Here is a 26,791-nt window from a genome sequence, read left to right on the forward strand (position 1 = left end):
GTTTCAGGTGTTATCTTTCAGATGAGATATTAAACCTAGCCCCCAGTAATAGGTGAATACAGAAGATCCCATGGTTTGATTCGAAGCAGAAATGATGGGCCAAATAGCCTCCTTCTGCACCATAACATCTGTGATTTAAGGAATCTCAGAGGTGCTCACTTGGTGTCGTGGCCAATGTTAACCCTCAGTCAGCTTCACAAAATCAGATTAGTTGGTCATCATCTTATTGCTATTGTGGGACCTAACTGTGCTCAAAGTGGCTGCCATACTTCCTGCATTATAATGGCAACTACACTTCAAAAATGGTCTGTTTGGTACAAGTGCTTTGGGACATCAAGGTTGTCAAAGACATTCCATCAATGCAAAACTTACTCTTATGTTTGGATGAGCAAAGCAAATAGGTTTTCAGTGGCATTTAAACAAAACTTAAATTAGCAACAAAGATCTTTCAACAAGGGGATAATGGGGAGACTTACCGCATGGGTACAGCGGACATCCTTTCCTAATAACCAGTTCAGTTCCAGATTCCCTTCACCACGGTAACAGGACTGCAGTCTGTCCTTGATCTGCTGATTTATATATTTCACAACAAACACACAGAGTGCCGACTCATCCGGTGGGTGCTTATACTGCTTCTGACCTTTGGAGAATATGGTAAACAAAACGTCATCGTCCGTAGATATATTTAAAGATCTCGCCAACACACTGCCAGGTTTAGACAAGTACGCAGCTTGCAAGAGGCGATACTCAATTCCATTCTTTATGCAGCCTATAGGGAGTGAAACGTACGAATGAAATTTGGGATCTTCTTTGCATAGCCGCACAATTCTGGAGGTGTAGAACTGATCATTTGTTGACCCAGTGACTCCTTCAGTTTCTGGTTGCACAGTTAAGAAGTACACAAAATTTCCATTGCTGAAACCATAGATGTAGAATATGTCAAAATGAGACACCATCGCCAGGGTGTCGGAAGGAATTTTAATCAAGGAAGCAACAAAGTCACTGTGCAGTACGTAATCAAACATAGCGGAAGATTCAGGATCCTGTGGCAATTTCCGGCTGGAGATTGTTGGAAAATAGTCTTGCTTGCCGTCCACTGCAGTCCCAATAAAGAGCTTGCTGTCCGCTCCCTCCGATGACACAATTACACCGTACATTGTCCCCGTTTCGTTAACACTTGACAGGTAGTGTTCCTTCTTATGTGAAGGCTCCACCAATATAAAGAGGTCATCCAGTCGCAAAAGCTTGCAGACTCCCTGAAAGAGACTCCCACAGGCCAACAACCTATTCTCAGAGTAATCAATAAGAAGCAATTTGTTCACGTTGTTAGTCAGTGTTAGGGGCTCATTACAAGGCTGGACAATCAACGGAGGATAGCAGGATTTGTTGTCCTCTTCTGGACCGGTTTCATGCTTCAATAACAATGTTAAGTTGCTTGATAGTTTGTAAATCCAATTGACAGCTCCAACATAAACATTCCCTGTTATACTATGAACAGCCAAGTGGTTGAGCGTCCAGTCCCGATTTTGAATGGGAAAGTTGATGTATTCCTTGCTGCTCCACGAGGACCGCGTAAGGGCAATGATGAGGACGGCGAGAAGAACCACACAGTTCGACATTTTGGGACACCCTTTCCTCGGTTTCATTGCAAGAAATACTTGATTCTGACCTCTGTCAGATGTTTACATGGCTCTGAAAAGCAAACCACATGATTAGTGAGTATACAGAATGTCATAACATGTAAAATATATTAAACATAAACATATTTGAGAATGAAAAGGTTGGGCTTGGTTCGGCTTTGAGGCAACATCACTGCTTTAATTGCATCATGGACTTCCATCTACCACCCATTCCCAGGCCATTTTCCGAGACAACGCCACATGGAGGGAGCCCCAACTCCCAATCATGTAAAATCTTGTGGCACTGCAGCAAGGCAAGCACTGCAAAGAAAGAAGAGCTATGATAATTAAAAGGGGAGCCTCAGGAGGATTTATGTAAAAAAGTAATTAAAGTGGCCATGAATGAACAGTGTACCTGAATTCCAAATATACTCAAGTGCAAAATTAAGGCCATCATTAATTGCCATAAAAAAAACCATCTGATTCACGAATGTGCTTTAAGGAAGGAAGCCCGCCTTCCTTACCTGGTCTGGTTAACACGTGACTTCAGATCCATAGCACGATGGTAGACTCTTAACTGACCTCTGAAATAATTTACTTAGCAAGCCACTCAGTTTAGGGGCAATTAGGAATGGGCAAGAAGTGCTGGACTTGCCAATGATGTCATCATTTCGTGATAGAATAAATAAAAATCATAACTGAAAACATTTTCCTATCACTATCTCAACCATTGCCCTGATGTTTGTCTAATAAAACATCTTGCTGTAATCAGTTCAGAATCAAATTAGAGGGAGGCAATGACCTAATTTTGGACTATTAATCCAAAATTTAAGCTAGTGTGCTGGAGACTCAGGTTTGAATCCCACCACAGCAGGTGGTGCAACTTGAATTCAATAAAAAAATCTGGAATTAAAAATCTACTGATGACCATGAAACCATTGTCGATTGTTGGAAAATCCCATTTAGTTCAGCAGTATCCTTCAGGTAAGGAAATCTGCAATCCTTACCTAGTCAGGCATGTATGGTGGCCCTGGAGCCACAGTATTGTGGTTGAGTTTCAACTGTCCTCTGAATAAGGGCAATTAGGCATGGGCAATAAATGATGGCCAGGCAGTGATACCCAAGTCCCACAAGTAAATAAAAACTTTGCACTGTTAAAGCATTTGCATGCTATTATCCCACAATTCAATGCAAAATCAAACTCAATGCTATAAATCTGGGAAATACAAAATTATTGTTCTTCTGAGCAAGAACTGATACACAAGAGTCAGATATTAAGTTCCATCCAACGAGCTAGGCAAATTTGACATTCAGTAAGGCAAAAATTGCATACAGTGGCAGGGGGAACCTTCCCTGCAGATGTGAATCAGTCTCAGTTCTGTCACTGCCACATTAATTTTCATTAGGAAGGTGTTGTGAAGTGTTGATGTGCTGCCACTCTCTAGCCAGCTAACAGCAAAAGAGGCTTCCATCTGTTACAGTAGCCAGCTGGTCTTGCTGACTCAGGGTGAGCCCAGCTCGTGCTTGGATTCAGACACTCTGATGTTAAACAGTGTCGTCAAGCAGAGGGTGTGAAGACTGTGGAACTAGCTGATTATTGTACCAGCTGGAAATTTCCTTCAAATGGTAGCTGGGCGAGAGAGAGAGAGAGAGGGAAAAAGAAAGGTATTTGAAACATCCTCCAGTTTAAAATGGAATTGCTGGAGAGAGGTTTTTGGGTTGAGCAGAATGTATAATCAATGAGGATTTCAGCAGCTGAAGAGCTTCCATCAGAAAAAAAAAATCAATATTTTCAGCAGCTCTGCAAGCAGCGACACAAGAGCTTGAAGAAACCAGAACACTTCACCTCAATTCTGGCTTAGAATTTTAATATGACAGCTGTAGAGCAAACTCAAAGAGGAGCCTGCAAGAATTTGTTGTTTGGGTCATCAAGACACAGTTGTTCTACTGGAGGAAAAGCCTCAGGAGCTGTCCACTGTCCTTAATTGCACACACTCACTGACAACTAATTGGTTAGCCCCACAGAAACCGTGCAGGCATCTGATGCCGACACAACACAGGGTCAGGACCTGAGAATCCATCTGATAATACAATTCCGACACACCGTTTCAAATCTCACCACGGAGACTGGCAAACCTGAATTTGATTACAGGGGAAATGGAACCAGGATAAGGAAATAACTACACAGGCCATCAGGTTGTACTCAAACCCCAACTCTTTCCCAAGCATCTTTTAGGCAGGGAGCCTACCATCCTGGTCTGGCTTATATGTGACCTTTATCTCTCAGCTTCACCCCTCTGCAAACACGGTTGTGCATTTGGGATTTTACACCTGGTTTAACATCACTGTAGCGGAGAGTCGCACGTACGTAGAAACATAGAAGATAGGAGTAGGAGGTGGCCATTTAGCCTTTCAGCCTGCCGCCATTCATTATGATCATGGCTGATCATCTAACTAAATAGCCTAATTCTGCTTTTCCCCCCAACAACCTGTGATCCCATTCACCCCAAGTGCTATATCCTGCTGCCTCTTGTATTTTTTGCCTGACCAACAACACAACTGTGATGTGTTTGCAGATGGCACAGACTGACTCACTCCTTTACTAGCTGCAGTTCAGGTATATTGAACATCAATGAGGAAACTAGCTGACATATATAAGACTTGCATCTTTCACTGTTCTGATGCCTGACAGATTGGTACAATGTGCAAGTAAACATATCCGTACCATAGAGAGATAAACACGAGGTATATAAACAACACAATCTGGCTGGACTGAGTAGTCTAGTTGTGTGTTGTACATTCTTCGAATAGAGAAATATTTCTTGAGGTTTAATACATCTTGCCAGCTGACAAACATACAATAAAATTGTATGTGGATCACATGCAATGCTCAAAGAACACTTTCCATCCATTATCACAAAATTCCTGATCAGAGTATACAATATTAGAGTACTTTCCAAAGAATTTTGAGGTTCGTTATCAAATGTCATAGTTTCTGCCCACTTAATCAGCCAGGATCCGTTTTACAATGCTAGGAGTAGCTTAGTTACTTTATGACAGGGCTTATTTTAAAGATTTAAAAGCTCAATAAAATAAAAAAGCTATTTTTTTTCTAACTGGTTGCTTTTTTTGTCACTCTGTTCTGTTACAATTTTCCTTTTCTATTTCTGATAAATTATAGCTCATGTTCACTGTCAGAATATAGCACTTAGCTCTCCTCCTGAGCCCACCGGACAAGCAGAATCCTCAGGAGGTGGGAACCCATGTCATTCAAAACTGGTTTCTAACCAGCTGCAACCAAACTTCAAACCCTGCTTTCCCCCCATTAATCAAGACTCAGGAGTTGAAAGATTGACCAGGTCTCCTCACGGACAGGATCAGGTCAAACTCCCAATGTCATCTTTATAAAAGCAAGTTTATAGTGCCATCAATCAGTAAATTATCTGGCCCGTGGCAAAAGCAACACGAATCGTGGCGGGATGCTGTCAGTGCTCAGAGCTAAAACACAACCATTTTGTTCTAAAACTGCGTTTGGAGACATTTCAGTTTAAATTGTTCTGCTGCATGTTACATTTCTCCCTCCCCCAAACACTGCTCAAGCAAAACTCCTGAAAGAATGATTACTTGAGCCAAGTACAATGATCAGCAATTGCCTATTTCAACTACAGTGCTTTTTATTAAAAACTGATGGGCATAATTATTTCCTTATTTGACTATAGCACAGCTGGTTCAAATATGGCTTGAAAAGAAGATTTGCCCATTTTTGTGACTGGATGAAATACTCACAGGAAACAATGCTTTTAAACTTCGAGGTTAGGAGAAGGGTTCTTATTGCTCTATCATACTGCAAAGCAAACCAGTGATTGGTTCTCCTGGTCTTACCAGCGTCCTGAAGAGAGAAAATAAATTTTGTGAAATGCGTAGCAGAAAGCAAACAATCTCAACTCACAAAATATTTAAAACACACCAGCTGGAGAAGTCAGCCACAATTAAATGTTGCAGTCAGTTTTACTTGCTTCTTGATCACCCCGATCAGTCTGGTGATAAGTGCCATGCTAAAAGGCTGCCCTTGGATGGATGTCAGCTTAGTTATTTTGTTATGGTAGGGCTTATATTAAAAGATATGGTTCAAGCCATATTTGTGAGGTTGCCGATGGGGCAAATCTCGTACTACATGAAACACTAAAATTCCAATGCACATACTGACCAGTGAAAGTAGGTTTGCTATAGACCATAGTTGAGAACCCCTGACAAATGGAACCCTACAGTGCAGGTGACCATTCGGCCCATCAAGCCTGTACCGACAGCTATCTCACCCAGGCGCCTATCCCCACATATTTATGCTGCTAGTCCCCCTGAAACCAAGTAACAGTTTAGCATGGCCAATCAACATAACCTGCACATCTTTGGAGTGTGCAGGGAAAACAGAGCACACGGAGGAAACCCACACAGAACAGGGAGAACGTGCAAGCTACACACAAGACAGACAGTCACCCAAGGCTGGAAGTGAACCTAGGTCTCTGTCATGCCGTGAAGCAAGAATGCTAATCACCTTGCAGCCTGTAAATCTTAGCCAGGTTTATGGGGATCACTTCCCTCCTCCTCTTTTTATTGGAATTAATGTCAACTTAATGGTGTTCAAATCTTCAATTATCATTCTGTTGTTTGGACCCTCTGACTGTCTCTCACTTTCTTCCATGCAGCCACTGCAATAATCACCATCAGCCATGTCCTCAACTATCTGCATCTCAAACTTTAGCCCAATCCATCACGCAAACGAGCCCATCCACTGACTCTGTCTATACTTCTCGCTGCCTTGGAAAAGCAGCCAACATAATCAAGGACATAACACAATCGTGCAGCCCAGACATTCTCTCTTCCACCTTCTTTCATCAGGAAAAAGATACAAAAATTAGAGATCACGTATCAACATACTCAACAACAGCTTCTTCCCCGCTACTGTCAGACATGTGAAAGAACCTATCAAATAAGCAGCTGATCTTACTCGACACCCAAGCAATGACTGTAACATTGTATCCTGCACGTTTCCTTCTCCCCTATGTACTCTATGAACGGTATGTAAAGCATACTTTTCACTGTATCCCAATACATGTGACAATAATAAATCAAATCAAAGCACAGAATTCCCTCCCTAAACATCTGTATCTCTATCTCAACCCCCCTTTCAATATTCTCCTTAAAATCTACCCCTTTGACCATGTTTCAGTTATCTATCCTAATGAACTTTTTTTTTGATCAAGTTCTGTTTGAAATGCTCCCATGAAATGTCATGGAACATTCTACCACATCAAAAGCACAATAAAAATGCATATTATTGCTTTCAATGTGGGTACATGTAGATTCTTGTCCTGTGGTTCAGCAAAACTGGTCATTTTGCATTAAGAAGCTAAGTTTAAAATTTATTTATTAGCGTCACAAGTAGGGCTTATATTAACACTGCAATGAAGTTATTGTGAAAATCCCCAAGTTGCCACAGTCCAGTTTGAGTACACGGAGGGAGAAATTTATCATGGCCAATGTGCCTAACCAGCACGTTGTTCAGGCTGTGGGAGGAAACCGGAGCACCTGGAGGAAACCCATGCAGACACAGGGGGAAGGTGCAGACAGTGACCCAAGGCAGGAATTGAACCCAGGTCCCTGGCCCTGTGGGGTGGCAGTGCTAACCACTGTGCCACTCTAACCAAACAACTTCCAAGAGATCCACTGAAAGATTTGCATTCACATAATCTTTGGTGCTCATTTAAACATTTTTGTTTCGATCATAAACTTGAATTAAATACTTGCAGCCTGTGTAGCCATTTAAGTAATATAACTCTGGTTTGAGTGCCAAAGTATTTGCAAACCGCAGTTTATTCCTCTGTCAACATTCAAATATTTAAAAAGGCCTTGTTTCAATTGAAAACTGCAATTGTGGGAGAACAGTTAGCATGCAGTGTACAAAAGGCACTGCTCTTGCTTTTAAGTTTAAAACAGCAATAATTTATCTTTAGATATCAACTTTAATATAGAAAAGCACCCAATAGTGGCAAAGAGGTGACAAGCTGCAGTGGAGTAGTGAAGAGGAACAACAGAGCTATTCAGGTGGCGAATGCAGAAAGTGAAGGTGGTGAGGTTTTAGAACATTTCTTCCAGAGATCATGGCTGAGGCACTGAAAGTCCAGTCATCAATGGAGGAGCAAAAGAAAGAATAGTATCACAGAATCTCAAGTGCAGGAGGAGGCCATTCAATCCAATGAGTTTGCACCAACTCTGAGCATCTTTCCTAAGCCCTCTCCCCCATCTTATCCCCATGTCCCACACATTTATCATGTTAATCCATCCAACATACACATGATCTGATGCTGGAGCTAATGGTTTGGGTCATACATGGTGAGCAGCAATTGTGGTTACCCTTGGTTTGCAACTGCAACTATGGTTGGTGACTTTTGCAAAGTACTAAATGATGGGGTTTGTAGTAACTCGGGACTGGGATGCATCGGCTAATAGCAGTTTAAAGTCTGGTCAGGTTGAGGCAATACAAACAACATTCCTCATGTAAACCTGGAGAACACCTATTGGGAAAAACATTCCCTCCCCCCACCAGTGACAATGCTGGATTCCTCTGGTCACAGGCAGTCAGCTTTGAAATTCAGAAGTGGTCTTTAAAATAAGATTTTTTTTTTGAAAGCGCAGAAGAAACATCAACATTGTTTCCTGCAGCGACCCAGGGGAAATCAAGAGGCAGTAATTGAGTTGGCAATGTTAGAACAAGCCAACCAGCACGTGGCTTGAAGATGAGTTAGGATGACACACGTTAGCACTGCAGTGCCACCTAGCTTGGAGAACAAAGCTGGAGGACTTGAGCAAAGGTTAAAGAAAATTCGTTCAGACAGGTTGAAATCTCCAGGTAAAAACATGGCACTCAAAGAATCTGAACAAATTTAATCACAATGCAAAAGATTAATCTTTATCATTACACTACAAGGCTTATTTCCAACACTGTTGTAATTACAGTCACAACAACTGTAATCTGTTGGAAGAAGAAAATAATGGTAGCTAAACAAATTTGGAATATTTTGACTCATGCTGTTTTTGAGGTACACGTTAAAGTCTGTTAATAATACATACTACAGTATAGAATACTATACTATAACTAGTATCTCTCACAATGGACAATCAATAGATACAGACAGGTTGCTGGGATGGTTTAACACAGTGATCTGTCTAGCGTGCCTAAAGATGTTGTGGTGGTGCAGCATTTGTGTAAGGTAGAAATCGGACTTTGCACATGAGTGTACACACATGAGCATGTGAGCTGCAATTTATTTCAGCTATTTTAGACCAACACACTCATTTTCTAAAATAAATTCACAAATTTGATATGGTAACATGTGTGCCTCTAGGTTTTCTTCAATTAATTTTGTAAAACAGCGTGGTAGATTTTGTCAGACATGACAGAAAAGGTATTGTAAAATGTGGCTATTTAAATACTATTGATCCACCTCGAAAGGCTCTTGCACAATGCATACCCAAGTCCCTTTGATTTGTACACAACCCAATAGACAATATTATTGACACAAACATCAAACCCATGCTCAAACTTTTATTTAAAAAGTTTGAATTTTTTTTTGAAAAAGTTAATTATGTCACAAATAGGCTTACATCAACAGTGCAATGAAGTTACTGTGAAAATCCCTAGTTGGAGGATTAGTGAAATCAATGTCGCGTGAACATTTTCAGTATGTTTCACTTTCTCATTAGAAAGGAATTTGCATCAAGTCCATCTTATTTGATGGATTTGCATTGAGCCGATCAGATGGAAGGAATATGATTTAAAGTGGGACAAGTTTCAAAATTGAGTAATCAGATACAGCTTTGATGCAGCAATTTATAGGCAGCTGAAAGATAGAGAGAAAACAATATGGGCAGCACAGTGGTATAGTTGCAAACACTGCTGCTTCACAGCGCCATGGACCCAGGTTTGATTCCTGGCTTGGGTCGCTGTCTTGCGGAGTTTGCACGTTCTCCCCATGCCTGTGTGGGTTTCCTCCGCTTTCCTCCTGCGGTCTAAAAGGCACGCTGGTTAGGTGCTGTGACCCAAACAGGTGGCGACTAGGGGAGTTTCACAGTAATTTAGTGCAGTGTTAATGTAAGCCTTACTTACGACTAATAAATAAACTTTAACTTTAGTGACCTAACCTTAAATTGAATGACCTGCTTTGGCATATCCCGAGGACCTGAAAGGTATTGTGTGAAAGAATAATCATTATTTATATTATAACTTTGTATCCATGGGTCAATTAAGCCCCAGAAAACCATGTACAGTGACAAAAACAGAAATATACAATTTATCAATTTTTTAATGCTGACACCCCACATTCCAAGTCCTAGTTTTGGCTGGACAAGTTGCATTTTTACATTATAACAGTTTCAAAAGCTGTGTTTTAAATTGGCCAAAATGTACTTATAATGGATAAGTACTTGGGTACATGATTAGTTATAATCCTTTTCATAAATCTGGCAGCTACTGCATGGCTTCAGTTTCTTCCTCATTTTGGAGCTTACTTCACCATCCAATAATCACATGTCCTTTCATCCAGACAGTAAATTGCACTCGCACATGGAAAAGTTGAGTGAATTGAAGAGATGTCTTTAAGTGAAACCAGATAAGCACCTGATGGAGTAAGGAACAGGAGAATATGCTGGTAGGGTCAGATGGAAATAGTCCGGTAGAAATCTCACATAGAATAAAAAACACCTGCTTCCACTAAGTGGAATGACCTGCTGGTGCACTGTAATTTCTATATAATTCTATGTAATTACTACCACTTCAGTGGGGACGTAAGTTGAGTCCCTACCTGCCAGGGCTGGGTAAGTGAAAATTAATTATCCATTATACCCATTCTTTAAAATATCTCTGAACTTCAGAATTCATTGTCCTACTTTGGCTCAATATTAACCATACTGGGTTACAGGTTCAACATGACATAGACCATGCCACTACTTCTTCACAAGAAAATATACAGGCTACGGGAGTAGGATGAACACATCATTGGACTGAAGGTCGACCAAGCTGCAAAATGGTCCAGCACTCTGAAGGATCCTTCAGCAACTGGTCAGTAGAGGGGCCAGGAATTGAGATTCAAGATGGACCTCAATGCAGAGGCACTATAGAACAAGTCCCAGTATCACGTAACAACTACTTTATCATCTTCATTCTCTGCAGCTCCTCTACAGAGCAGCCTGCTCTCAGCAGGTCGGATTCAAGGATTTCAATGCAGTCCAGTATTAAAAAAAGGAGGTACAGAACACAGATTTGTGAAGTATGAAGTCAAAACTACTTTCAAAGAAAAACAATGGCAAAAAGCAACAAGTCTTCTGTTCAATTCTAAAAATATATCTTTCTTCAGCTGAGAGTTCTGATGACAGAGAACCACTGAACCCCATAGGGTAAGAAAGCCAAATTAACATTCACAGCTTGAACTGAAGCACCACAGCTTGCTGCTGCTGTTAATTTAACTCTCTGATACATCCAGACTCAGGGAAGGCTGCTTTTTCCAATGAGGTTATCAGTATTCAAGATTCCTTCTGAAAAATTTAAACATTAATCACACTTTTCCAAATAAGCACGAAGAGAGAGTTGCTTTGGACATTGTGCCAGATTAAGGGAATATTCAAACTGAATGCAAATTTCTCTGTTCTGCTATGGCAAAGGTACACTTATACTCCAACACTAATGAATGAAGACTCCAATAACTAAGATAGCTATGTTATTAATGTGGAGAGAATTCCATAAATCTTGATGTCAGGAACAACCATTTTAAATCTTGATTCATAACATATTTTGCTTTTAACTTCTCAAGACACTTGACAGGAGTGTTAATCAGACAGAATTGAACATTGAGCCACAGATTTCAGTGTTCATTGAACATTTCTTGCATTTAAATTGTACACAAGGCTGGGCATTTACTGAGGATTCACTCGTGCCCAAAGAAAGGCTGAAACTGTGGTTGTGGAGGTTAGGAGGTATATGCTTGCAATGTATAGCTCTGTAAATAAATGCTTATTAAAAAGTGCGCGAAGATTGGAATGTAACAATTAAAACAAATGATCAAATACTTGGCCAAAGACGTGGATTTTTAGAAACAACCTAAAGAGGTGGTGGTGAAGAGAACTGAGAGAATGTATACACGTGTATGTGCAATGAGTCTGTACCAACTCTCTGCAAGAGCATCTTACCCACCTCCCCGCCCCCCCCCAATTAATCCCCACACATTTAGTACAGTCAAGATACCTACCCACATTTTTGACTGTGGGAAGAAACCAGAACATCGGAAGGGAGTCCACGCAGACATGATGAGAATGTGCAAACATCACACACAGTCACCCAAGGCCAGAATTGAACCTGGATCTCTGGTGCTTAGAGGCAGCAGTGCTAACCACTGTGCCACCATGCCACACAATAAGTCAAAGTGAGAAACAGCTTATTGCTTAATCCAGGAAAGCAGAGTCAATCAAGTCAGTGTTAGTGGCATGTATTTTTCTTGTCCGCAAACATAATACAAACCACCTCCTTAAGCAATTGGCAAAACTTCAACAGACAACAACACTAAATGGCACAACAGAGAGACTTGACAGGAGTGAATTAGATAAAACTACACACTGGAATACGTTGCTGAAAGCGAGGGACCAAAAATCCCTTTTGATAATAAGACTAGCTGCAAACAGAAAGGTTTATTTTCCCCCACAACTTTAACAGGGTTATGTCCACAATGCTTTCTGGTAAAATTTATCAATCTGGATTAAGGTCAGATGTTAATGTGGAGATTGCAAAGAAAATGCTCTGTTACGAATTGATTATCAATATATTCAAATCAGTACAAATGGCATTTGTTACATAATTAATCCAACAAATGATACTTTAACTAACCAAGAGGTTTCAAAGTAATTTAGGTACATTGATGCACTTGCGACCATTCATTAAATTGGCACAAACAGGAACATGGGAACAAGAGTAACTACATATACCCCTCATTGTCCCATAATAGCTTTCAATCATAGAAACCCTACAGAGCAAAAGAGGCCATTCGGCCCAACGAGTCTGCACCAGCCACAATCCCACCCACACCTTACTCCCATAGGTTAAATAAAAAAAACACAATGATCAACAATTGACAGTTCATGCTGGGTCACTTGCAGAAAAATCATAGAATCCCTGGTGTAGGAGGCCGCCATTCAGCCCATCAAGCCTGCACTGACAACAACCCCACCCAGGCCACACTCTCCGTCACTCCACACATTTACCCTGCTAATCCTCCTGATAAGGGGCAATTTAACATGGCCAATCCCCTTAACCTGCACCTCTTGAGTGTGGAGGAAACTGGAGCGCCCAGAGGAAAGCCATGCAGACACTGGGAAAACATGTAAACTGTCAGACAGTTACCCAGAGCCAGGATTGATCCCAAGTCTAGAAAAGTGCTTCCTAATGATACCCCGAAAGATCTGGCTCTAAATTCTATTGCATGCCCCTCCAGTTTCTCTCTAGTTACTGAATGTGTTCCTTTTATAGCTTGAAAATTATAGCTCAAATCATTTTCTGGCATTCTAAATTCCTAGAATACAACTAATTTATTTAACCCTTTCTCCTATCTCAACCATCTTAACCTGGACATATTCCCTTCTACCATCTTCTGTCAGAAAAAATACATAAAAGTCTGAGGACACGTACCAACCGACTCAAGAACAGCTTCTTCCCTGCTGCCAAACTTTTGACTGGACCTACCTCGCATTAAGTTGATCTTTTGCTAAACCCTAGCTATGACTATACTACCACATTTGGCATTCTCTCCTTTCCTTCTCTATGAACCATGTGCTTTGTCTGTAGTGTTCAAGGAACAATGTTTTTCACTATATACCAATACGTGACAACAATAAATTAAAATCAATCTTGGTAGTCCAGTTGTTATTCTGGTAAATCTACTCTGCACTCTCTCCAAGACCTTCCAAAGCTATGATGCACAATACCCCAGGTGTGGTCTGATTAAACCTTTTAAAGACAACATCCTCATCAACACTTTTGAGATCATGAACTTTCCTGGAAACCTTACGAGCCTTCAAAGGACATTCCAACTGACAGGAAATACTTGGGAGAACTTCTAAAAGCAATGGTGAATGACACATGGCATCCCCCCAGGCCATTAATGAAGAGCAATGATCAATGATTGGCAGACAGAATAAAACAATCCTGCACTTGTGCACGTCAAAGCATAAAAACGTCAGAAGGAGAGAAGTGTTTGCCTTTTGAAAGCCTCAACCCTTCACCACGATCATTTCTGTAATGAAAATCGTACAAGCTTCCAAAACCTCAGAGGTCTTTTCCTCAGATGATAAACTAGTTAAAGGAAGAAACAGTCTTGACAGCTGCTTGATCACCACTTTATCACATGTAGAGAAGACCTTGGAGATTTTAAAATACCTGTCTGTTTTCAAAACTAGGTTAGTCGGATATTATGTTACTTTATGCCTCACGTTAACGGAATGCCAATGATTTATACACAATGCTTTTCTATAAAGAAACTGTGCAACAGATTCTCGCAACTCACGCCCAATTGTAATTTAAACTGTTTTCCAGTCAAATTATACATTTTTTTCAAAATTTGTAGACAAGGTCAATTTTTTTTTAAAATTGAAATTTTAGGAGGAAGAGAATTTTGATATTCTAAACGTACTAAACAGCCAAGCTAATATGTGCTCAAATGGAAAATTACATTTGACCTTGGGTTAAGGAGGCGAAAAATATCCAGAACTTCTGCTCGTTAGTGCACGGATTTTAATGGGGCTTGTATTTGTGCTTCTTTAAAAGGTCAGAGTTCAGCTCAGCTATGATTCAACAACCAAACACTCGTGACCACTAACCACAAAAGTAATCGACTCGCCTACCATCTGTGAACTTAAGTCACTACCTCCAGGACAAATGCGGAGGACAGAAGAACAAGGAGCAAGAGTCTTTTTTGTTTTAACAAGAAAACCAAAATCTTGCACATAACAAACCATTAATGCACAATTGCTCTTTAAAATAAGTACCAAATCCAGTAATGTAAGCCACTGCATTTAAATTGTACATTGCGCAAAAAAGCCCTCTTAAGTATTTTTTTCTAGCTTAGTTACAAGTTGACACACTAATTAAACTGTGCATTTATCATCTTTATTCAGGATCAATGAAGAAAATAGCTTATTTATTAATCACAAGTAGGCTTACGTCAACACTGCAATGAAGTTAGCGAAAATCCCCTAGTCGCCACACTCGAGCATCTATCTGGATACACCGAGAGGGGATTTAGAACGGCCAACGCACCTAACCAGCATATCTTTTTGGACCATGGGAGGAAACTGGAGCACCTGGAGGAAACCCACGCAGACATGGGGAGAACAGGCAGACTCCGCACAGACAGTGATCCAAGCCTGGAATCGAACCTGAGTCCCTGGCGCTGTCAGACAGCATGCTGACAACCCCTCCTGGGGGTGCATTTTGTTAGGGAAGTCTCAACTAAACATGAATATTAACGAGGAAAATACAACTGGCCACTGATTATGCACAAAGCCACAGCTTTGTAAAACTACAACTGCAGATTTTTAGAACTTCAAAAGGACAGCAAGAAATTCCAGAAGATTGATAGAAATAGTCATGGAAATCGCTTAGTGGTCAAGCCTATAATGCTTGGACGTATGGTCCAACTCACTGAATGCTAGTAGCGCAGTGTTCACCACAAGTATTTCACAATGATATACGATGATGGATTGCACTAGCCTTTTACTGGTGCTTTTTCCCTTACAACCAGAAAGACATTGCTTACTGGAATGCCTCAATAGGCACTTTAAAAATGTCAAGGTAAAACAGGAAAAATGCTAGGGTTGTATAAAAAGACCCCCGTAAAGACTGCCAATGACTTGACTAACAACTTTAGCAGCTGGATCAGAAAGCTTAAACTAATGGGATCAAGCTTTGTTAGGGTGGGAACGGGAGTGGGGGAGGGGGAAAAAATACCAGAAATATAAAAGAGCACTGATGATATCCAGCAGGGGAAGCAAGGTGAAGATCAGTTACAAAGTTCTTCAATGGCTCATGTACTATACAATAAAAATGTGTGGAGTCTGCGCGTTCTCCTCATGCCTGTGTGGGTTTCCTTCTACACTCCCAAAAGGTGTGCAGTTTAGGTGGATTAGCCATTGACCCTCAGTGTCAGGGGTACTAACGGGGTAAATACATGGGGCTATAGGATAGGGCTTGGGTAGAATAGCTGTCACTGCAGGCTCGATGGGTAAAACACTCTCTTCCTGCACTGCGGCGATTTTACGCTCCTATAATACTACGATTTTCCAGGAAAAGGGTTAAGGAACCAAGCTAATTAACGCCAATTACAAAGCTTATTTGAAATTGGGTTTTGTCTGCACACTTAGAGCAATAGATTTTTCTCGATGAATAGCACAGTTCGAAATTATCTACCAAAGCAAATCAAAAACAGGCCTGCCCTCAAATGAATAGCTCCTGCCATTAACAGCCACAGAACAGATAACTGCGTTAACTACCTGTTTCAATTTCAATGCAACATGTTTTACCATTGATGCAACAGACACGTCACAACATCTCCACACAATACTTAGCCATGGCATTAGTGGCAGCAGTTCAGAACAAGGATGGCTAAGAACGCAGAAAAATCAATTAAAATGCTTCCTATTAAAGAAATAAAAAAAAACTTTATCTTCAAACTGCACCAGTGAATGGTAAAAGATAAAAAGGGATAACTCTTGCTCTTTTCAAAACATTATGTAAAATAACTCAGGTACATATGCACTGCACATATAGCATAGGGTCGTGCCAATCATTTTGCAATCAAAATACTATTGAAATGGTTCAATTCACATAGCTGAAACTCATTCTGTGCAGTCAACATATTACTTGCAAGGCAATGAAAACACAGCTACCTAAAAATATGACTTGTTAGAGATTCCATTTGTCAACCAATGCATATTTCAGTCAAGAAATTCATTCCAGTCATTGCAGAAGAGTGCAGTCTTCCCCAGAATATAATCCAAATACAATAAGGCAAACAAGGACCTACTTGGCTGGCATTTTGATAAATTAGGTTCAATTACATTCAAGACGTGATACTAGAAGCAAGACAAATTATCTTCTCAATAGCATGGAGGAGTTGGGCCGAATGTCCTGTTTCTATGCTGTAAACTCTATTGTTGAAATCTGTGTCATCATTCACAGCTGGGATTCTCCAGTGCCGCTGAAAGTGAATGGAATTTTGGCTGGAATGCCAAATTCTCCGTCCTCAGTCGCAGCGGGATGGGCACAGACATGATCGGAGAATCCTATGTATCTCTGGATTTTCAAAAAAATGCATTGAAAGAAAAGCAAACAAAGTTTACACGATTTAGCAATCCAACTTCATCAAAAGTGTTCACCAGCATGTTCAGACATCAAAATTACAGACCATATGTAGTTACCAGGTTTGGATGATATTACGGTGGTCTGGATCCAGCAAGCTGTAGCTGGAATGTTAAGTAGGAGCATGCAGGGGTTTCTGGCAGTGTGCTTCTGTGGTTCAAAGGGCCTCCCATCAGAGGGACCTCGCAGTCACCCAATAATTAGAATCACCTTGACTGTACTTTAGAAATGCATTAGAGAAGTTCTCTCGCACAAGCAAACACTATTTACAAGAGGGATCTGGGCCTTGAGCTCAATTACATATTCACAGTTTGCTTAGTAACCTTTTTTTCCAGGATTGAACACTTCCTGAAGCTAGAAGTGCACCAAATGGTGCACTTCAAGCTTCACGGAGCACTGGCATCATCATTGTGTGTGTCACTTTGGTGGATTACAACTTTCATGATGCAGTTTAAGGCATCTACTCACACAGCTGTGCAAGATATGCAAACTGGGAGCAGAAGCATACTTCATGGGAGTCTTCCTGTACTCAAAAAAATACAAAGATGAAATTGAATTTCCTTGTTAAAAGGAAGAGGTTATAATAGTTTGGAGCTGTATCACTGAAAGTAGATTGAATGAAAACAGTCACATGATCCAAGCTGGAGACTGACAATTAGTCTGGGTGGCTCATTTGTTAGATCAAAAGGAGAGTCGCATTGTGTTACTGAAAGAGATGTGCCAAATGTTAACACCTGGGACCAATGGCAGCTGTTTTTAAGTCCACAATAAGATGACCCCAAGTCTCCTAAAACCAGAAAAGGTGTCACTGGTATCAAATTGTAAATAGCTGTACTGAAAACTGTCCCTTTATTTCATTGATAAAAAGCAATGGTAATTAAAGAGATTTCTGATTAATATTGCTATTTGGACACAGGACTAGCTTGTATTCCATTGCTTGGAAGAGGACAGCTATGGAAGCAATTTGAGATCAGGTTATTTACAGGATTCCATTTTAACCTCAACTACCCTCCTGACCCATCCTCCCACCCCTCTCTCCCCATCATCGCCATCAACTCCTTCCCTATCCACTTGCCATACACACAGAACTTAAAGTGCTTTTGAACATAAGGATCTTTACGTTTACCTGGTTTATGGCAGCTTTTGGTGTAAAAAGGACCTGTGGCTTCACTCTTCCCGACAGCTGCTGCTCTGCACTGAAGGCCTTGGGTAACAGGGTGTGCTGCACATTTCCCACCAGGCCCTGGTCAGAAGAGTGGGGGAGAAACATGCAGCTCCAGACTTAGGTAAGAGGGGCAGACGGACAGACAGTGGTAGTCACTCCTCAGAAATTCTAGCCCATAGTCGTTACTGATACAGTAAAATTCTTCTAAAACGTGATGCATGACCCATTCAGCTAATCACTAGGAGTTCAATTGCTCTTTAAACAGTTGCTGGCCTCTACGGATCATACGTTCCTGTTAATACATCTAAAATCCCTGACTGAACAAGTATTTTTCAGATTGTTTGGGATGGAGATAAATCCTTAGACTTTAAACACTACATGTATTCATATTGTGCCATATTACTACGACAGTTGCAGTCTTCCTTAGAACATAACATAAGAACATAAGAAATAGGAGCAGGAGTAGGCCAACTAGCCCTTCGAGCCTGCCCCGCCATTCAATAAGATCATGGCTGATCTGTCGCTGCTCAGTTCCACATTCCCGCCCTCTCCCCATAACCCATCAACCCGCGTCTTAAAAATATTTAGCGAGGTAGCCTCCACCACTTCAACGGGCAGAGAATTCCAGAGATTCACCACCCTTTGAGTGAAGAAGTTCCTCCTCAACTCCGTTCTAAACCGCCCCCCCTTTATCTTGAGGCTGTGCCCTCTAGTCCTACTGTCCTTTCTGAGCGGGAAGAGTCTCTCCACCTCTATCCTATCCATCCCATTCATCATCCTATACGTCTCAATGAGATCTCCCCTCATTCTTCTAAACTCTAACGAGTACAAGCCTAATTTATTCAGCCTCTCCTCATAGCTCAACCCCCTCAACTCCAGCATCAGCCTAGTAAACCTCCTCTGCACTCCCTCCAAGGCCAAAATATCCTTGCGCAAGTACGGCGCCCAAAACTGCACACAGTACTCCAGCTGCGGCCTCACCAATGCCCTATACAGCCGCAGCAAGACCTCCCTACTTTTATATTCAATCCCCCTCGCGATGAAGGCCAGCATCCCATTCGCCTTCCTGACCACCTGCTGCACCTGCAAGCTGGGTTTTTGCAACTCATGCACAAGGACCCCGAGGTCCCTCTGCACCGTCGCCTGCTGCAGTTTTTTGCCACGCAAGTAATAGTCCTTCCTACCATTATTCCTACCAAAGTGGACCACCTCGCACTTGCCAACATTAAATTCCATTTGCCATTTCCTGGCCCATTCGCCCAGCCTATCTAGATCCTTCTGTAGACTCTCCCCACCCTCCGCACAATTTGCCTTTCCACCAATTTTGGTGTCATCAGCAAATTTCGACACCCTACACTCGGTTCCCTCCTCCAGATCATCTTTATAAATGGTAAATAGCTGAGGCCCCAGCACCGACCCCTGGGGCACTCCACTAGTCACCATCCGCCAATCCGAATAGCACCCATTGACCCCCCACTCTCTGCCTCCTATTTGACAACCAGTCCTCTATCCACGCTAACACCCTACCCCCAACTCCATGCCCCCTGACCTTCTGCAATAACCTCTTGTGAGGTACCTTGTCAAACGCCTTCTGAAAATCAAGTTAGCATGGATTCACAACCACCATATCACTACCTATATCACTATTCCATGCACAAACCAGATAGTCTGATGCAATAAATAGCTGAAATTTAATTTCCTGTCTTCATACTTACAGGCACACATTGTTGCCTTAACCTTTCTCAAGCTGGAACATGCAGGTTAAATCTGACAATCCTTAAATAGCAGATAAACCAAATTCTAAAAAAAGATTGCCAGAAATTTGTGCTCAACACATACAAGCAACCAATTTAAAATTAGCTAATCATTTTTTCTGCAACACATCAAATGTTAAACCCCACATCATGTTGCTTCATTGATTAGCTCCCTTGGGGCTGTTATCACAGAGAGAGCATGGGCTCAGCACCTGTGCCACATATCCAACAAGCCAGCAACTAGTGAATTACATCAAACTTACAATACACAAAACAACTAATTTGCAACCACAGACCGCCCTTCCAATTCTCTTGCCTTCTTTCCTGGAGAGATTAATTCTTGCTGAATGCACATTTTAAATGGCAGTCAAAAATGCACAATTTCTCCCACCTCCACCCCCCTGTTACTGGCTCCCAATCCATGAGACCTCAATTATATAATTCCGATCCTAATGTCCAAATCCTTTCATGGTTTTGCCCATCACCATCTGGGTGACCTTGTTTGGTTCTGTAACCCTCAAACCACTTGACTTCTTGTCCAGCTCCCACTCCTTTCACTCCACTGATGACACTTGCGCATTCCCTGCAATCCCAAGCTGCAAAATTCCTTTCCTCAAAGCCATTTGCCTCCATCTCTTCATTTAAGATGCTGCTTAATTCCTAAGTGTTTGACCAATTATTTAATCAACTGTCATATAAAAAGACCAAAGAAAATTACAGCACAGGAACAGACCCTTCGGCCCTCCAAGCCTGCACCGACCATGCTATAAAATGTTGTCCGATTAGGTACATACCTGTAAAGCACTGTGGGCTGCTTTATTATGTTAAAGTGTTACATAGGTGCGAGTTATCATCGATTATTAGTGAGCTGTTAGCATGCATGCAGCATGGAGGATAGTGGCAATAAAATGTAGTCTGATTCTTATTTCGCTCAAAGTCCAGCAAGCCCCTCTGTGCAATGACCAGAAGCAGGAAGTACAGCCTAATGTCTGAATGGAGTAGATTCAATCATAACACTCGAAAGGGAATTGGATACTATCTGAAAAAGGAAAAAAATGTTGGCATCTGGGCTAAGGGTAACACTGGGCGAATTGCCCCTGAAGAGAGCCAGCATGGGTCCAGTGGACCGAATAGCCTCCTGTGCTGTAACCATTCGATGTTTGCCTTCTCCCACTGGGGATTGCTGTGGCCAACTGCAGTAACTGAGGTCATCATACTCAGCACAGTCTGAGAATTGAACCCAAGGCTTTCTGGTGTTAATGACTCACAACAGCATCGGGCAGTGCATTTACCTTCTATGCAATTGGGGAGCTGCAAAACATTTATCATTTAAGGGAGAATGTAAAAGCTCAGTGGATTTATTCTAACACTTCAGCGCACTTGATGTTATTGTAAAATATTTGCAGCAAAAGAACCAGGTATCAAATAAGAAAATAATGCTGCTACAACATCTTATATCCAAATTAGAAGAATGTTAAAAATATTGATATTCTCTTGGAGAATGGCTTTACAACTTGACCTGTCTCTATACAATACGTTCAATTGTCATTTTAGATATTTACACAGATGTGAAATCAAATCTATTGTGCAAACAATAATTTAATTAAAAAATGATCTAATTGATTTAAGTTTATGTTTACATACGCAAAACTCCATCACATGACCAACATGGAATTGCCATTACTCATCGGTTCATTCTAAGTTTACTAAATTCACATGGTAACATTATTTATTAGTGTGATTTACATGGGCCAAATAATGAAATATAGCAAATAGTCTGGGTATTATTGAAGTCAATATCACAAATTCAGAATGCTAAAATATCAGACAGAACATAGCAGGTCAATGAAAAAGGTAGAGGACTTAACTGGATTTTATAAGGAGTATTGATTATTTTAATATCATCCAAGTTTGACTGTTCAAATATAAATGCAGCAGAGTTTGGGGGCTGCTCTGGTCGCTTCTGGGTGAATATTGTACAGCACTGAACCAAATCGATCAAGAGCTTCATTAGGTGACAATGGAGGTGCTACATTTGTTATGACACCAGCTGTCGCAGATTCAAAAGAAGAAGCGTTCCCAATCCTAGTTATTAATCAGTGGACACCCGACAAATGACAAATTGCATTCCTCTGACTTTGGAAGGCAAAAGGTGTGAATTGATTCAAGCTTACAAGATATTAAAAGAGGAACTGATGGGGTAAATACAGATAAACTACCTTCAGTGACTGAGGATGAGAAGATATCACCTAAATCAAACATGGGCTAACTTTAGTCCATGGACCAAATGTGGCTCATGGGAGCTTCTAATATAGTTTGCAGCTTTTCACTGGGAAAAGATTGCAAAGTGCGTTGATAAACTCAATACACTGTCAATCAGTGTCAGGAGCTGAAAAATTAAAGTGCACATCTTGGAGAGCTTCAAAGAAAGTACTTCCAATTAATTTGGCATGGTGGCACAGTGGTTAGCACAGATGCCTCACAGTGCCAGGGACCTGGGTTCAATTCCAGCCTTGGGTGACTGTGTGGAATTTGCACGTTCTCCGTGTCTTCCTCTGGGTGCTCCAATTTCCTCCCACAGTCCAAAGATATGCAGATTAGGGGATTAGCAGGGTAAATATGTGGGGTTAGGGCCTGGGTAAGATGCACTGTTGGGGAGTCAGTGCAAGCTCAGTGGGCAGAATGGCCTCCTTCTGCATCGTCAGGATTCTATGATTTTCTGTTGGAGTTGGCCAATAATCGGAGGCAGACATTTGTGAGTGACTGCCAAGTTAAAGTAGGTGAGAACAAATAGAGGAGCAGTGAGGTAGCACAAAGTATACATTTAATGTTCTTATTACTGCAGTTTTAATTTGGTTTTCTAAGTACATGCATTATTTTCAATAATTCAATTTATTATACACTTGGTTTTTACTACGCTTTATGAAAAGGAGAAGTTGACTTTCATGTATTAGTTTTGTTTCCATATTTTTCTTATTCCTTCATTGAATGGGTTGATTCATGCCAAGGTCTGATGTTGTGGAGTGCTGGTAGTCGAAGAGTCAAACCTGTGATCTTCAGATCTGCACTGACCTGGTAACAGAATGTCTTCACCCACTGGAATGGTTATCCAGCTAAAAAGTCAGGATTTTCTAGCCTCTCCACAGCATCGCTTAGAAAGGACAGCAGGTCTTGAGCGCACAGCCTCAAGATAATGGGGGGGGGGGGGGGGGGGGGGGGGATTTAGATCAGAGTTGAGGAGGAACTTCTTCACTCAAAGGGTGGTGAAGCTCTGGAATTCTCTGCCCGTTGAAGTGGTGGAGGCTACCTCGCTAAATATATTTAAGTCACGGGTAGATCGGTTTTTGATAGACAAGGGAATTAAGGGTTATGGGGAGAAAGCGGGAAAGTGGAACTGATCCACTTCAGATCAGCCATGATCTTATTGAATGGCGGGACAGGCTTGAAGGGCTAGATAGCCTACTCCTGCTCCTATTTCTTATGTTCTTATTTTTTTCAGTGGTGGGAGGAGACACGCATTTGGCCGATGGCAGGATCTTCAAGTTGCGCTGCCATCATGGGATCTGCACAGTATGAAGTCTCTACAAGCTTTTGGAGTTTCGCTCCTTCTTCAGGTGAGTGAACCTGAAGAGCGAGACTCTGAAAACTTGTGCTATGAAATAAACCTGTTGGACTTTAACCTAGTGGTGTTGAGACTTCTTATTGTGCTTACCCCAGTCCAACGCCGACATCTCCACATCATGGGATCTCCCATGGATTCCACCCCATGCTACCTGAAAACACATGGCAGGGATGCACCATTGAAGAAACCAAAAGGTCCTGCCAGCTTGAAGAGCCTAAAGATCTTGCGTGCATCTGTGACCTGTCAGGTCCTTACATTTCAAATTCTTATCATCACATTTGTAATGATATCAGGGGTTGGATCTTCATATAAATGGGCAAAGAGGAATGGTGGGCTTAGTCTCCTTAGAGCCAAGAAAGTTGAGGGCATATTTTAATTGATTGAGGTGTTCAAAATCATTAAGGGTATTGCTTAGGTAAACAAGAAATGTGTGGGACACACATTTGAGATAATTGGCAAAAAAGAACCAGGGGTGATAGATCTGTAGACCTGGCAAAAACATGATTTAAAATTCAGCTTATGGTAAAGGGATTGAGTAACAACGTACAAACGCAGACAATCTCAAGACTGAGCACTCTTTGTTCAACATTGAGATGGGTATCTCCAGTGAGGCGTTCTTACTGCAATTCTGAGAAGTAGCATTGAAAGCGCATCTTCTGTCCCTATTGGAGGTGCAGCTAAAGTTTAGATTTTTAGAATGATGATCATGAATGTTAAAGGAAGAGAAAGAGAGTGCGTGGTCTTAATTTAGTGTTTTGCACTTTGATGAAAGTAACAATTAGGAACGTGTTCCTTAACAGGTGCGGAGCAAATTACAGAGGCACTTGATAATACTTTTCAACTTTGCTGAGTGATTATTAAATCCTAGCTCTCAGAATGGGAGAGGATACAAGGTGGGGTGACTGCCTCTGGGATGTCTTTTGGTCTCCACATATTTTTCCCTTGGAAGTTGCTGTCACACCACAATCATAGATAACAACAGTACAGTTTTTATAATCAACAAGCCAAAAAGCACCAAACTGCAAATACGAGAAATTTAGAAGAGCATAAAATGCAGAAAGTACTCAGCAGGTCAGACAGCAAAAGGAGAGAGAGAGAGAGAATAAGAGTAGCACTGGAATTTGACACAATCGTAAAAGGGAAAGTGCATTATTCACATGAAGCCAGAACAGCGTGCGGGGGCGGGGGTAGCAGTTTGTTTGTGTTACATACAATAATGTAATCATTGTTCTGACAATTTTCATAACATCGATTTTTGTCTATCTGAAGTAAAATTTCCCTTAATTATAATCGTTAATGAATGGCATTCTCCACCTCCCCATTCCCATACTCAGATGTGTGGCCTCCAGAGGAGATACTTGCCCCTTCCCCAGGGCTGTCTTTCTGGACTGAAGTTCAAAACCTACAACATGCAAAGAGTGGTTGATGTTTGGAACTCTCAAACACGAAAGGCAGGATTATTTTTAAAACTGAGTTTGATAGATTTTTGTTAATGAAAGGAGTTTTTTTTTAATTCTTTCACAGGATGCGAACATGGCTGCCAAGGCCAGCATTTGTTACCCATTGGCTAAATAGCTCAGCTTGGCCAGAGGGCGGTTGAGAGTCAACCCCATTGCTGCAGATCTGGAGTCACATGTTAGCCAGGCCAGGATAAGAATGGCAGATTTCCTTCCCTAAAAAAGACATTAGTGAACTAACTGTATTTTTACAACAATGATAACTGCATGGTAACCATTACCGAGACTAGCTTTCAATTCCAGAGTGCATTAACGGACATAAATCTCCACAAGCTGCTGTGGTGGGATTTGAACCTATGCCCCCAGAGCATTATACTGGATCTCTGAACTATCAGTGACACTTCCGCTCTGTGCCATCATTCCCGTTTCTGATAAAGGTGGGTACATGAAGTTGTAGAAAAACCATGATATAATTGAATGACACATAAGACTTGAGGTGCTAAATGTCCGACAGCTATTCCCATATCCCTGTGAAGAGATTAGAATTAGCTGCCGTTCCCCATGGTGAAAATCAATGACTCACTACCCAGATTTACAGAAGAACAAGGATGAATGCCCTACTATGAAACGTGCACGAGCATGCATCACTGACATCAGCAGAAAAGAGACGGTGGGAAAATTTGTAGTACAGAAAACCAATTAGTAAAGGACAGTAGCTTTTTTCTAAAAAAAAAGAGGGGGCCTTTTGAAAACATGTTTAAAAGCTTCACTTTTCTATTTAGGGGAGTAACTCATGAAACCAATGCGACTTTTCGGTAGCCCTGCTAAAAGCAGCTGTTTGAAAATTCTGTGCAATGTGCGAGTAGCATTTGAGATGGGGAAAATTCAGCAGAACTAAACTGCCATAATGTAGAAGGCTGGAAGAGACGACTTGTGTCGATACCAGGGCTCAAATTTACAGGACTGCAAACAATACTGTCAATCACTTGTGCAATATTACTGAAAATGTTGCTCAAAAGTTGATTGTCTTCTTCCTCAACCCCCCAACCGCTGGCTTACTGAGTATCAATACTGCAACAATTACTACTCTAAGCGAAACATTAATTACAAATTTCACCATATGGAAAACATTTTTCTTTAAAATAGAACAAAATTGCTAGTTACGTGGCTATGCAGAACTTCTCTTGAAATAAAATACATTTCTTAATTTCAATATCTATAAATTTGTAATATTCTGACACACATATCGATTTTGGATATCCCACATTTGCAATTCAGTTGAATGTTAAAGCCTCGGGAATGCTCTCTCTAACACTGAGTAAGTACGTTCTGCAATGTGTTGCAACTCCACCAGTACATCACTATGATTCATTGAACAATGTCAGTAACTAGACACACACAGCATAAGCTCTGTAATCCCTCACATATGCTACAGTCTTCAAAAGCGAGCACACATTATTGTTTAAAAGCCTTAGCAAAGGGTTCTGGCAAGAGATTCCCATTCCAAAATCTTGTAGGAGACAGCAGGAATCCTATCACTTCAAAGACAATCCTTTAGAATTTGGGTTGTATTTTTCTCTCAGCAGGTTTCAACAGATTCATATTAAACAAAATGACAATCCAAGAAAAAAGTGTACACACTGCTAAAAATGGCCATAAGTGCCGGGGGAAATTTGGCCTGGCCAATAAAGATTTGTGAAAGCTGCAAAAGAATATCCTT

The 26,791-nt window shown here is 41.2% G+C and overlaps 1 protein-coding gene across 3 annotated transcripts in view; it reads right to left on the minus strand.

Moving 5' to 3' along the window:
* Positions 1-26,791, minus strand: part of LOC145356986 (plexin-A2-like) — a 470,896-nt gene that overhangs the window by 412,719 nt on the left and 31,386 nt on the right. The window contains exons 2-4 of one of the 3 annotated variants that reach the window (XM_080210013.1): positions 9,819-9,856; positions 5,406-5,508; positions 477-1,692 (exon numbers count right to left, since the gene is read on the minus strand). In XM_080210013.1, the coding sequence (XP_080066139.1) occupies positions 477-1,646 (1,170 nt within the window). In that variant the 5' untranslated portion in view covers positions 1,647-1,692; positions 5,406-5,508; positions 9,819-9,856. The remainder of the gene's footprint in view (positions 1-476; positions 1,693-5,405; positions 5,509-9,818; positions 9,857-26,791) is intronic. The other 2 variants (XM_080210012.1, XM_080210014.1) reach the window with 2 other exon arrangements.

This window comes from Carcharhinus amblyrhynchos, chromosome 22 (genome assembly GCF_965287045.1).
Source record: "Carcharhinus amblyrhynchos chromosome 22, sCarAmb.v2.hapA, whole genome shotgun sequence".
In the NCBI taxonomy this organism is placed as follows: Eukaryota; Metazoa; Chordata; class Chondrichthyes; order Carcharhiniformes; family Carcharhinidae; genus Carcharhinus; species Carcharhinus amblyrhynchos.